At 32.4% G+C, this 14,505-nt stretch overlaps 1 protein-coding gene across 3 annotated transcripts; it reads right to left on the bottom strand.

Moving 5' to 3' along the window:
- Window positions 1-39: 39 nt before the first annotated feature.
- Window positions 40-8,096, bottom strand: LOC18034929 (ABC transporter G family member 3). 3 transcript variants are annotated; one of them, XM_006424441.2, is made up of 12 exons: window positions 8,039-8,096; window positions 6,081-6,769; window positions 5,886-5,965; window positions 5,213-5,499; window positions 4,600-4,771; window positions 4,202-4,315; window positions 3,778-3,906; window positions 3,122-3,313; window positions 2,025-2,111; window positions 1,134-1,406; window positions 685-792; window positions 40-437 (listed from the first exon to the last, which is right to left on the bottom strand). In XM_006424441.2, exons 2-12 carry the CDS (start codon window positions 6,550-6,552, stop codon window positions 180-182), a joined length of 2,172 nt encoding a protein of 723 aa, XP_006424504.1. In that variant the 5' UTR covers window positions 6,553-6,769; window positions 8,039-8,096; the 3' UTR covers window positions 40-179. The 3 variants fall into 3 exon arrangements, with proteins under 3 accessions (XP_006424504.1, XP_006424503.1, XP_006424501.1); XM_006424440.2 differs by lacking the exon at window positions 8,039-8,096 and adding an exon at window positions 7,795-7,992; XM_006424438.2 differs by lacking the exon at window positions 8,039-8,096 and adding an exon at window positions 7,268-7,285.
- Between the last annotated feature and the right edge of the window lie 6,409 nt (window positions 8,097-14,505).

The following is a 14,505-nucleotide window of genomic DNA, read 5'->3' on the forward strand; positions in this document are numbered from 1 at the left end:
TTTATCATAACAGCTGCTAGAAACTGAACACTTATCTGGGCAAAAGCTGCTTAAAAATTATGCAAATACTATATTTCATTGCAGGCATAGAGCACTGATATTGAATTGCATATCAGAACCAATGCTGAAGAAATTTTACAATTTGAACAGCCAACAGATATTGACAGTGCTACTTTCATTCATCTGGGGTTGTTTGTATCATGATCGCACTTGAAAAGTTTATGTATGAAAGTATTTTTCTTTACACGAAGATATAGCAACACGAACAAGAGAAGTCGATATCCAATAGCCATGAGAACCAGCACCAGTAAATTCCCCCACTTGGAATTACTTTTAGATGAGATGTCATACGCACTCTGGAGAGCCTGATAGCCAGAAATGGTCCTGACCTGCCCAACAGGGAAGGAAGTCCCAAGGTATTCATTCTCCAGGAGTCCCTATGCCACGAAAATAGATGGAAAATTTTAAAGATTGTGTAATACAACAACTCAAGACAAGGCTTTCAAAGATTCCACCGAAAGGCCAAATAGGAAAGTAAAAATGACTTTCTCAAAATTGTGTTTGCCCGGGAGCCAAGAGTCCATGATTGCATGGAATGGTTATTCTAACACACAAATAAGAAGCCGGCCAACAAATATAGTTTCATAGATGGAGTTTGATAAAACTATATACTTATATACATGCCTTTATAGAGTAAGTGTGGAAAGCGACATAGGATATTGGATAAGTCCACACCGGTCCAGGCAGAGCATTGCGGATTCTGAAATAGCCAGCAGATAGCATCATTACTACCTGAAATAAAATACATGTTGACCATTAGATTCACAAAGGCCAGCTCATCAATCCAGGCAGATAACACTGAAACATCAATTACATTTCAGAATTCAGAATGTTAACATCAATATCTGGAATCAACACAGATTGTAACTATCATTGTGCTAGTTGTTACAACACCAATCAAAATATTGGCTTTGCAGTATAACTGGAACGGTCTCAAAATGACTAAGCAGCCTTCAGGAACCTGCCTCTTTTAAATAAGGAATGCTTGTATGAATTTTTAGCTTGATATTGGCAACAAATTGTTATAAAGGAAGTATAAGGCAACAAATTGTTTTATAGGGAATATAACTCACATGTATTGATATAAGAGTCAAGATGCTCCAGTAAACATCTTTCCAAATGGAAGCTACAACCAGCATCAATCCTTCATTTACTAAGAGGCACATGAAGAAATTCAGTACAAAGTACATCAACAAGCTGAATTCGTCTCGCAGTCCGACAAGGAAATAGAAGACAAGACTCGATGATATGGATATGAGAAACAGGAATGGGATACTGGAGAGGAGTTGCCCAAGTAAGAATACTAGAGCTCCTGAATGCATGTTAGATTCCTCACTGGCATATGTCTGCAAAATAGGATAAAAATTTTAGATCATAGGACAAAATTTAACCGATCATCTCAGAATTCAAAAGGAAAAAGGTAAACATTCTAAAATGATCAAAAAATATAGAAGTGCCATTTAACTATACCACTTAATGCATATTAGATGATATAAAGAATAAGATATTCAATGCACAACACGAATTACAAAAACAAACTTTAATAGACCAGCTCCAATTTTAAACATGAAAAATAAATATTGAGCATGTTTTACGCATTACCAAAATTAGAGCCATGCAACGTTGGAGCCACTTAGGACAAAAACATTCAAAATCTCACCTAAATGGCAATTAAAACCACAATCACGAAACAATAATCACTCAAGTTACTAGATATAGAATAGTGAAAGCATATTTATTAGCAGTAATTCATACATAACAAATCCATTCTAACATTTGGGACTAAGCCCAAAACCAACTTTCATATTCCTTACGTATTTGGATGTATAAAGACAGCCACAGCAGTTTAGTAAAATATGATATACGCCAGTAAGAGGTCAGCGGTACATGAACTGTATATTAACAATTCTTTTATCTCCACGGAGTCTGCATCAAGGAACCTATAACAACTTACCTTAACTTACCTTAATTTCTTTCATAAGTGCAGGTACTCCAGCGATGTTCAAAAGTGAATTAAATGATACAAATACAAATATTGCTGCAACTCTTGTCTGCAAAATATAAGGCAGAGATGAGATACTGACGTGTGCATAATTATATAACATAAGCATATAAATGAAGAAACTTCAAGAACATATTCAACAGGACGAAAAAAGGCATTTCTGTTAAATTTTATATGGAAATTCACCATTTTGGGAAGGAAATCAAACAATAGAATTCATGAAGAGAACTGCAAAACATAATTCTGGCCCCTAAATGGATACAAGTTACAACAATCTTGAGTTGGGCTGAACACAGTAATCCCCAAAACCTTCATGCAAGAAAGTGCCTCGGGTGTCTAATTCCTGTTGGCTATTTTAGGTTACATGTGAAATCAGACAGCAAAATGCCAGTGAACAGAAGAAAATTATTTCCTGTTAGCCATGCAAGTAAAAGATTTTCAGGAAACATCCAAGGTCATGCATCAGATGGCTTAATTTTCAGATAAATGCTTGAGAATCGTGTATCACAAAGTTTCACTACATGCTACAATATACATGGCCACAAGCTTGCCAATCACTATAAAGCCAATTCCAAGAAGAAGTTTGTGTTAATTACAAAGTTGCATGCATGAATATAACATCAACTTACAAAGTTGCATGCATGAATATAACATCAACTTTAGCCTAGGTTTTCAAATCAATTAGTATCAAATACGTGCCAAAATTGACTTCAATATGAGAGTGAACCATGATGGTAAGACCTCCCAACCAGTGGAAATAAAACATAATTTACATGCTGAGCAAAACCATTGGTGCATCTGGAAATAATATCAAGGAGAGCAATTTCTAGTTGGCACAATCTCTAATTGAGCATGTAGGGCCTACTCCTTACCATGTCTTTTAATGGAAAAGGAATACATGCATTGCACTTACAAAAAAATTAACAAAACCAGTAGGAACAATCAGAAAAAGCAACCACCATGCAAAATTTAAAGACCAAAATTCATGCAAAAAGGCTCTTCCATCTTTCAACAATCATTTTCCAATACTACTAACAAAAATCATCTTAAGAAACTCACCACAACTGAAGACAAGGAATGTCCTAAGCCCGAAAACACGGTACCAACACAGAGCGTAAGAATCATGCAAAGAATAAGACGAAGCCAGTAGTATTTCCATTCCCTCGACATAATTAACAGTGACCTCCATGTCAGTACTGCAACTCGTGTAGCACTGCTAGCCTTTCCCTTGCTTTTCAGAAATGGACCTTCCTGTAGAAAGAGATAAGTGAAACAAGACTATAGAAGCTTAACATGCAGATCCAGAAGAGAACAGAGAGCATTGGGGATAGGATGAGAGAAATGAAAGAAGAGAAAGACTGAGCTTAGGGCTTCTACATCTAGTTCAGTCCCAGCAAAATTACATCAAGGGAAATTTATAGGGGCTGGATCAAATCCAAAAGGAAACCAAATCAAACAAGTCATATTGCATACAACAAAGTCGCTGAAACAAAATGACAAATAATATCCCAAAAACAAAAGATTGACACATATGGTTTATGATTTACTTCAAACATAACAATCTTCAGTTATGCCTACTTCAAACATAACAATCTTCATCAGAACTACTAGGCCGAGAAAAAGGCTCATGGAAACGGAATTTGCATGCATCCATGGGACAAGATATTTTCATTCAGTCAATCAGATAATAGTGACAATAATAACAGCAAACCCACCTTTTCAGTAAGCCTCAGTATCATAGTTTCAACAGCAGCAGCATCAGCTGATGATTGATAAGTTGCCTCAAGAGTGCGTATAGCAACCGCAGTATCCATATTCACTGATGAAAAATCACCATGGTCATCCTGTCACAAAATTTTAAGACCATATTGTAAATGCTGAAACGCACTAGCAAAGCAAAGGCGATAGCAACATATAGTTTAAATCCATAACAAACATCTGAAATAATAGCATCAACTGATTAATGACCAAAAAAGGAAACATATGAGCATCATTAAACACCTTAATTAAGCATTATAACCGATGACAATTTTAGACATGCGTTGCACTGTTATCTGAAATGAGCTATATTTGCTAATTGCAAACTTATCTCTAATTGAGTCCATGAGAACAATACAACTGCAACTTAGTTTGACTTACCTGCCAACTTTTGCACATTGCTATGATCCGGTCAAAATCCGTATTTATTGCACGTAGAAAGTGATCGGAAGGACTTTGCATAATCGGGCAAGGAAATCCAGCATTTGAGAAATGCTTCATCAACGAAAGGAGTGTAATCAGTAACAGCATAAAAAGGGAACTTTTGTAGCTCGGAAAACAAAATAAGAGAAAAGAAATTAATACTTCATATCTATATAACTGGATTTTAAACTTCTATTTTCCCCTCCACGTTATAGAAACAAAAATGATCACATAATCCAAGCATTCATATTACATTTCATATCCAAAAAGGATACGTAAATTATGAATTCACTAATTTTAGAAGTTCAAAACCATTAAATGAGAGTGTAAAGAATCAGAACCACAGAGTTTGCTACCTGTAAGCAAGCCAATGTTTCCCCAAAAAATAGGGTGTTTCCATTTGAAAGAAGACATATCCGATCAAATAGGCCAAATACTTCAGTGCTGCTCTGATTAATAGTGAAAAGAAGAGTGCATCCAGTGCTTGCAAGTTTCTTCAGAGTAACCATCATCAGAAGGGCAGAGACACTGAATAAAATAAAATTTTAACATTAGCTCATGGAAATGAAGCAAACAATTGTCAACAGAAAGGAACAAACAAGTACAAATATGCCCATATTTCCAACAGAAAGTAATGAATTGATTCAAACATGCATGGATTCAGCAATCAGATCACTAGTACGGTTGGATCAAAATAGTAAATGGTGAAATGTGGCTTTAGTAACCACATATATCTAAGGTAACTGCATAAATCAAACGGATTAGAACACAATTTTCTGCCAAAAAACATTCTTGATTTTGGTAACCATGTGCACTTGCCAAATAAATTTTTCCAAAATAGTTATGAACTACGTTCTCAGTTTGTTCCATACTCTTAAATGTTCCAACAAAGATGCAGGATGCTGATAAGAAACCCAAGAGAAAACTCAATTAAATCAAAATCAAAACTGCAGCAAAGAACAGAAAAACCTGTCAAGATGATAGAGAGGCTCATCTATAAATAAGACATGTGGTCTCATCACAAGCTCTCGTGCAATGCGAACACGCCTTCTCTCACCACAAGGAAGGCCCTTCATGTAACAGTGGCCACCTATCAGTTTGTTTGCATAATCACTTAAGGACATGGCATGGATAGCATCCTCTACCACATTTTTCCTCTGACAGAAGAAACCAGGAAGTTGAAGCAGTGCTGAGTAGTAGAGGTACTCTCGAACAGTGAGTGATCCAATTAGAGTGGTTTCCCTCTCAACGAATCCCTGCAATTTTGGGGGGAAATTATAATATGTCAAGACCCAACAGACTGCAATATCTATAAAACATCACTGTTGGGAACCTTAACATTCTGTCCAGCTTAAAATAACCTGGCACCCAAAATGACACAAATGAACTTAAAGCAAAAGCACATAAACATTAAGGAAGAAAAAAAATCCACAGTGAAGGTGAACAATATTTTGTTAGGAAAAGGATGTAAATATGCTCAAGCAAAAGCAGATACAAAGGTTTCACATGCAAACAGTAAGAGAAAAAAAATATTAGGTAATAGTTGGAAGAGATATCTAAAGAATAGCACAGGCAGCCATTTGCATTTAAATAAAATAAAAACAAAAAAACTCAACAGCAAGTCGTGTCACATGGAACTCACATATGACCCGTAGGGCATCTCTGATTTAGCCCCATTGACAAATACTTCACCATACATTCTGGCAGAATGAGGTAATCTTCCTGAAGTTAAGAGAAAAAAGCATTTTAGCCCATCACGTACAAAAAGAAGAACACAGATATTTTAAAATAAATAAGCAAGGACTCGAATGCTCAGAAATCAATCATGCTAAAATACCTGCAATAGCCCTTAGTAGAGTGGATTTCCCTGATTTGGCAGGACCCATGATCACAGTCATTGTCCCTGGCAATGCATAGCCATTTGAACTCTTCACCACTTTATCGGAATACCTTCTCTTGCCCTTTATAGTAACAGTCAAATCTTTCCACACAACTGAAGCTCCTGCGATCTTCCTTGCAACAGCTGCACCCTCTGGTAATGGCGGGGATGGTAAGGAACCACTGTTAAGCTTCGACAGAGATGGGGAAGCTGGTGTGGTTGCAGCATTAATAGAGTCGCCTCCTTCTTCCACTCTGACTTCAACATCTGTATCTTCCCACTCTGGTGAATCCTCAAAAGAGATTGGTTGCCTTAGAGAACCCGGTTTCCGCAAGTAGAAAAAGTTACTTGAAGGAACTCTACTTGCAGGACTACTCGCTGATGATGATGATGACCTATAGTTATCTGATTGAGACTGTATTTCTTCCATTTAAGCTACACTTATTTCCAAAATCTCAAGTTGCAGATCTAATATGAGCAGGATACCTTTTGTTAGTGAACTTAAACACTACATTATCCAATCAACCCGATGATTGCAGATACATAAGTTCGGTTACTAGCCACATAAGTATAGCTTATTATTTGAATACCAAATGGTTAGCTACAATTCCCCAGTACACCACTCCATCATCCCTGAAACAACCAGCCTGCAACAATGTTTTGAAGCAAAGAAATTAATATTATATTTAGATAGGAAAAAGTCCATGTAACCAGTGTATACATCAAACTTATTCAATATAAAGACTTTCTAATTCATGGCTGAGAATCAGAAGTAAACGACACGCAAAGCACATACTAAGTGCACGTATGGAATCACTTATTTTTTTAATACTAGAAAACAAAAAAAGAATAACCATTTCAGAAACGAAATCTATACGAAAACGACAAAGAAAGAAGAAAGGGAAAATTTTGGAAGTACACTAATAAAAGCTGTTGATTAATAATGTATTAATAATTTATCACACACTAAATAAGAATCATCCAATACTCTGGGTATTGAAAAAAAAAATCAATAGATATCACCTCATTTCTAGCATACATTATCCTCAAGAAAACAGAACCAATACAGAACATTCTTTCTCACAAAAAAATTTATGACTAAATACCAAAATGAAACTGTTATAAGTACAACACCAATCACTTACTATAGATTAACAATTCCTGAGGAAGAACAACGGAAGCAGGAAACATAAAGGTTAAAACTCTTTTCATCTTTGCGTGTCTTTTAAGCCCAGTTAATCACATTCTTTAACAAAAAAATCATCCATTTACCACCTTGGCAAAAGTTATAACACCCATTAAACTATTGGGCTCCAAATGCATACAATGATTAAGAAAAATCAAACCTTTAAGCCAAATAAAAAATCTTTCACTCTTCACTCAAACAATAATGAATATACCCCTTCAGCTCAGCTAAGCTGAATCTTTTTCCATATAAGATAAACCTACAAATAACAAGCTCAACACTTTGATATCTCTTTGTTTTTCGTTTGTTTTCCTTTCTCAGCAACCAAACATAAAGGTTAAAACTCTTTTCATCTTTGCGTGTCTTTTAAGCCCAGTTAATCTCATTCTTCAACAAAAAATCATCCATTTACCACCTTGACAAAAGTTAAAACACCCATTAAGCTATTAGGCTCCAAATGCATGCAATGATTAAGAAAAATCAAACCTTTAGACCAAATAAACAATCTTTCTCGCTTCACTCAAACAATAATGAATATAGCCCTTCAGCTCAGCTAAGCTGAATCTTTTTCCATATAAGATAAACCTACAAATAACAAGCTCAACACTTTGATATCTCTTTGTTTTTCGTTCGTTTTCCTTTCTCAGCAACCAAACAGATAACAAAACAGCTTACAACTTAATCAAACACACTTCTAGAAAGAAGTTCAGAGAATATATAAAGGACAAACCTGGATCTGGGTTTTGGGTTTTGTTTCTGCAGAGGAAGACAGTGAGTGAATGTGAAAAGCGAGTGAAGTGAGTGAGGTATTAACATTTTATAACAAGTAATAACTTTTAGATCCCTAATTTTTAATAATTTTCTTTTTAAGCAATCATCTTACCCTTGATTATCAAATAGATCCTAACTTCTTTCCTAACTAAAATAACAATATTTACCATAATCTTATTTATACGTGGAGACATATATACCATAATTCAATAACATAAAAAATTTTATTTTTAACATCTCTTAAACTAAGTATCTTTAATATTATTGTAATATTAATTATTATTAAATTATTACTGAAATATTGTCACCACTCTCATTCTATTTAAATAGTTAAATCACTAAAATATCTTTTAGGGTCATTTGTTAAGTCACACGATCTTATAATGTCTTAGTGAAATTTCAGCATTATCAAAGTATTTTTGTCATTTTATTTGGAGTAAATAAACATATTTGATTCAAGTACAAAAGTTATACCACCGTTTGATAAAATATAAATAAAACAAAGGACTCTGATGTTATTACGTCAATTTAATAATGTAATTGGAACGGATGATTTGACGCGCTTTTACCGGATTTTGTATTTTTGTTTCGCCGTCTTAAACTTTGCTTTGCATCTCTTCTAAGCACACTTTATCTTTTTTTCTCCTCCGCTTTTTTTTTTTTTCTTTCTTTTTTGTCTTTTCCTTTAAAATATATTTACTTGCTTTAATTCTTAATTAAATCTTTATTAGATTGATTTCAATGACGTTTCTTGCCAACTCAGTGTTGCAAGAGGGGCCAAATATCGCTTAAAAAGGTTCCTTCTTCTTTCTTTTCTAAAGCGGACCACTTGAATGCTTTGATTAGTGATTGTACTTTTAATCATTAATTGGATTTTAATCTACAACTGCACATGTTCCTCCTTAGTCCTTATCGAAAATAATATAATACTACTTTCATCGGTTTAGTTATCTTATATAATTATATAAGATATGTAATTCTTTCATAATTATTTGATAAAAATCTAATGATTGTATAAATAATAGAATTTTATTATTTTATATTTTCACAGCCGTTGAATTTTTATCAAACAGTTGTGGAAAAGTTATGTAAGGTACATAACTCTTTCATAATCATTTGATAAAAATTCAACAAATGTACGAATAACAGAACTTTGTTACCTTATATTTTTACAACGGTTGGATTTTTATCAAACGATTGTGAAAAAATTACGCACCTTATATAATTATGTAAGGTATCAAGATCCCTCGGGATGATTGATGGTGTTCCTATCTTAAAAAAATTGTCAAAGTATTTATTATTTTTAAAAGTAAAAATGGGAAAAATATGTAAAACTATTGCATTTTTGAGTAGTTAGTCTAGTGATTCATGGCTGGAATTACGACGATTTGCATTTTAGCCTGCCCCCTCTTTTCATCACAGACAGTGATTGCATTATTGACTAGAGAAACATAAAAACGCGTGGGGTCATATTTGAAACAATGAATAATCTTATATATAGTCTAATACTATATGAGTATGTGTGTGTTGTCACATGATCATAATTACGAATTAAAATAAATAATATTAGCCCGGTACATGAGTATGTGCAACGCAAACGAATAATAATTTGCAATTATGACCATAATTGAATTGATTGGAGATCGTTCGTGTTACTTCAATTGTCCTTCAAGTAAGTAGACACGCAGCATGTCATGTTGTGTTGAAATCGAATTGTGATATGAATGATTGAGACAGAAGCAAAAAACTATGATGAGGGATTTAATAATAAATTCGGGCCACTTACATTTCATTACGAAAACCCAACCAAATTCGATTAATTTGATCGTCCATTAGATCTAACAAAAGTAAATCCAGCCACTCGGCCAAAAGGCCGAGTGGTGAGAGCTGCTGCTTTCCAAGTTGGAGAGCAGCAGTTCGAACCCCCACAATGTATGTGGGGGTGTTTCTTTTCTCAAATAAAATTGAGTGAAGGCAGTCTGCTTCCTTGCCCCAGTGCGAGGAGTAGACATCCCTCGAATATTTGAGAGGGTTAAAATTTGGGCAGAGCTCCATTAGATTTGATGTATGATGGTCTCAGTTATAGTCTGATTTGTACATATCAGTTATATTCTCATGTAATATGAGTTGTAATCTGAGCAATAGTCTCATGTAATCAAAAAAAAAAAAAACAAAAGTAAATCCAAATGGGCGAGAGGCTGTGTTTTAACGTTAAAGTTTATTTGGCGCCCATATATTTTATTATCCACAATTTTTTTTAAAAAATATTGGGATAATTTTTTGCTTAGATTCGTATTACATTTTTAAGATGATGGACCTACTACAGTAATAATATTGTTATTTTATGTTCTTGTTTCATCCTAAATTTTAATTCGAGTACACTTAATTGTTCCCCAGTTGTAAGAAACCCCTTAACTTGAATTTAAAAAAAAAAAAAAAACTAAATCGTTAGATTTAAAGGAAACAAGTCTTAACAATGATAATTACAATTATAAATAAAAATTTGGGCCAGACTACTGTTACGTTGCGCCATTGTAGATGCTTATATTTTAATAACATATTCAATTGCACAAATACTTATAATACCATTTTAACAAAACTATTTGAACACACCCAAATACTCATTATACCAATTTATGATTATACCCACCACTAAATTTTGAAAATTAAATTTATACTCGATAAGTCTATACACCTATCCAAGTGCCAAAAAAATTCCTCATAAAATTCTTTATATGTGTGTCTTTTTTTGCAAAGAGATTTTTTTAACAAATAAAATAAAATATTAAACAAAAAAATCCCTAATTTCCATGGAGGAGAAAATTAGTTGATAAGACAACTAGCAAGGTAATAAAAAAAGAGAGAGATTGTTTAATTTGGTAAAAAAAAAAGGATTTTTGAAAGGTCATAGACATAAACATAAATAACATAAATCATCCTAATATCTACAGAAAAAGTCATAAATTAGAAGGATTGTAAGATACCATTGAAATTTGCCAATAGATGTCCCCTTTGTCATTCTAGCCGATCCATTAAATTCGGATTATTGATCACTTTTTAATCATTTAAGTGATTTTATTGATTGAATTGGATGTATATATTGAATAATTGACCAATTAAATTAGTTGATGGATTTTCTTTTCTAACCATATCCATTTTTGTTACACACACACACTTTTCAGATCTGATTTATATAATTCACCGAAAATTTGATGAATTATTAGCTCGGATTTTAATTTATCATTCAATTAAATATTTTAATAAAACATATTAAATTTTATTTTATAGATGTTATTTTTTTCAATAAGAAAGTATATTATCTTTAGTGAACAAATATAATAGGCGGTTTGGAAAGTTGTCCACCCAAAAAATAGATTCTAATGGATCCAAAGCTAGTCTAGCTACATTGTGAGAGTACATTGAGTTAAGATTTGTTGTCGTCTTCTAATATAAGATTAGGGATGGTAAAAAGATCCAGCCAAAATTTTGGCCGATTGACCCGACCCAAAGTTTTAAAACTTTGACCTAAATTTAAGGGTCACTAGTAAGGTTCGAGCCTAAATATTAGAGTGCGATTGTATACGGGTTAAGGTCCAGGCTCTACATGTCCCAACCCACCATGACTCTAAAACTTAAAATAAAAAGATTTTTGTTTATATTTATTTTATTATTTATACGATTATATGATTGAGACCTTGAGTAATTTTTATATTTATGTTACTTTAAACAAGTTCTAAATTTTTTAGATTTTAATATATATGGGTAGGTTATGTCTTTTTTTTTAATTTAAATTACTTAAATATAAAAAATTCTTCTAAAAAAATTATAGTTGGGCTCGGACAAAGTCTGATCCGATCTTAACCTGAGTCTAACCCAAAATTCAAATAACTGAACTTTTTTCGAGTTTAGACTTTTTTATTTCAGTGGCCAAGGTCGGTCTCATTGCCATTCCTATACAAGATTGAAAATCATACATGACCAAGAAAAAGTTTTAAGTTCTTGTACTTTTTCTGCTCAAAACTAGGTCTACAATCTCCTAGGAATCAATTCCATGACCAAAGCCCACATCCCATCCTTTCGGCAACTTCAATCCCAAGCAGCTTGTGTCTAGATAGTTGCACAGCTGCTACTATCTTTTTTCCTCCTGAATCTCTAATCACAACACCAAAACTAGCTATTTTATGTTCAACCGCAGCTGGTGCATCCATATTTACCTTGAAGAAACTTGTTCTTGGGGGTCTCCAATTGGTATCGGCAGTAGATGTTTCCCTTAAAGATAATTGCAACTGTGGCAGCTGAATTTTTTTTAAGAATGCACTATTGCATCTGCTTTAGCAGCTGATAATTGGAAATCTTTCTTTGTCCTTTCAATGATAAGAAGATTCTTTGTATGCCAAATAGTCCAACAAATAGCAATTAGGAGCTTCATGTCTAACTTGCTTTTTTTGCTTTCCACATTTAGTAGGATAAACAAAAAAAACTCGAATCGGGACAAAGGACTAAAGAAGAAAAGAAGAAAAAAAAAAAAAAGAAGGTCAGGCCTGTCCAACTGTCCTTCTATTTTTTTAAAGTTATATTTATAAATTAAAATTTAAAACCTTAATTCATAAATCAATGATGATTCAAAAAAATATAAAATTGTAATACCGAACTTTCTCTTAAGTCTTAATTAAATTAAGAAAGTGTTTGAATTAGAGAATAAAGTATTAAAAAATTGAATGTATAAATTTTTATTTGCTTCATTTTCTTAATTTATTATTTTTTTTTGAATAGTTATTTTTTTAATTCATTGTTGTTATAACACCTTATAGATTATTAATTCATTATAAATTTATAAATATTTAAAAATAATTTAAAATATATGAAGGCTTAAGTCCGGCCCAAGCCTGACCCAAACCTACAATGAGTCCAACATAAGCCCAATCTTTATAATTCCCCTAATATAAATTTTAAAAAATCAGACTCAAACCCATTACCATACAAAAACTCAGCACATCTCTCCTCTTTAAGAGTTTGACATGCATGCTCTTCAAAAGGGGTCAATATCTAAATTTTAGGAGAAGATTTGCAGCTACTACGAGCATGAAAAATGGGCTTCTCTAATCTTCTACATTGAATATTTCCATACTTTAAATACCAAATCTTTATGATTTACACTTATCCAAAAAAATTTATAACATTCATGCCACACACCAAACACCAAAATAACCATTCTTTAGTAATAGCCCTCTTTTAAAATCCAGCACCATACCATCAAGTAAAAAATAATTCAACTTACTATACATAACCTATTTATTTTTTGTTAAACGGATTTTCTAGAGTGACAAGAGAATGATAACTCAAGTACAACACTTAATTCGACTAACTTCTACAATAGTTGTTTCTTACTAAATTAATAGTAGAATTTTCGTCAAACTAACAACGAAAATAGTAAAATGAATGCAAGTGAATTTTATACGCATACTTGTTTAAACAACCTCCATGACCATGAAAATGAAAAAAAAAAAAAAAAGACAATAATCTCAATACGCGGGTTGATAAACTTTTTGCATTTAATTTGTTCCAATATTTCAACATTACCGATATTGTTATGCAGTCTTTACTTATTAAAATAGTTAAAATAAATATAAAAGATTTAAGAATAATTGATGAATTCGTTTATTAGTTTCTTTCATGCATTATATACGCGCTAGTGACGTTGGAATATAATTTGCATGTGAACATTTATTTCTTTTTTTTTTCCTATGTTAACATTTGTTTTTAATTATTTACTTTATATTTTAAGTGTAATTGATTTTTTAACAAGTCAAAATTAAGTTAGTTTTTTATTTTGTAAGTTCATAGAGCATCATGGAGATAGAACATGCTTAATGCTGGTTATTTTTAGGTTTGTAATTTTGAACTGAACCTCAATTTAAAATTTGGATTTTTTCGATCAAAAAGTGTCTTGAGTAATTTATTTTGACATTCTGTAAGTTGTTTTTGAAATTTATTAGTTTCCTGAATAATCAAAAATTACTTAGAAGTTTAGATTTCCTCATATGAACCTTACCTGTCATCTATTTTTCATATTTTAATTTATTTTTATTACAAATATTTGTATTTTGGTATCAAAAGCGTTCTTTTTTTAAATGAAAATTTTAAAAATCTAACTTAAAATAAAATTAGTAGTAAACTTACATATGAAATTAATTAATAATTATGCACAAACAGACCGAGCTTGATAATGATATGATTGAAAAAAAAAATTAAAAAAGTTAGTATTATTATCATACAATTTTATTTGTTGTTATCGGTCAAATGTCGATTTATATAGATAAAAAGTTGCCCTACTAGTTCAAATATGTACTATTTCCTCGATAATAGACAAATGAATTCTTTAAGAGCTTTGATTAAAAAAAAAGAAAAGAAAAGAAATTGTAGTAG

The sequence above is a fragment of the Citrus clementina genome, unplaced genomic scaffold (genome assembly GCF_000493195.1).
Source record: "Citrus clementina cultivar Clemenules unplaced genomic scaffold, Citrus_clementina_v1.0 scaffold_8, whole genome shotgun sequence".
Taxonomy (NCBI): Eukaryota; Viridiplantae; Streptophyta; class Magnoliopsida; order Sapindales; family Rutaceae; genus Citrus; species Citrus x clementina.

Excerpts from the sequence above, each read along its gene's own strand:
- LOC18034929 (XM_006424441.2), bottom strand. The coding sequence starts at position 6,552 with ATGGAAGAAATACAGTCTCAATCAGATAACTATAGGTCATCATCATCA. Across the intron at positions 4,772-5,212 it reads CCTCTCTATCATCTTGACAG|TGTCTCTGCCCTTCTGATGA; the intron begins GTTTTTCTGTTC and ends TATTTTATTCAG. Across the intron at positions 793-1,133 it reads TGACTCTTATATCAATACAT|GTAGTAATGATGCTATCTGC; the intron begins GTGAGTTATATT and ends ATTTTATTTCAG.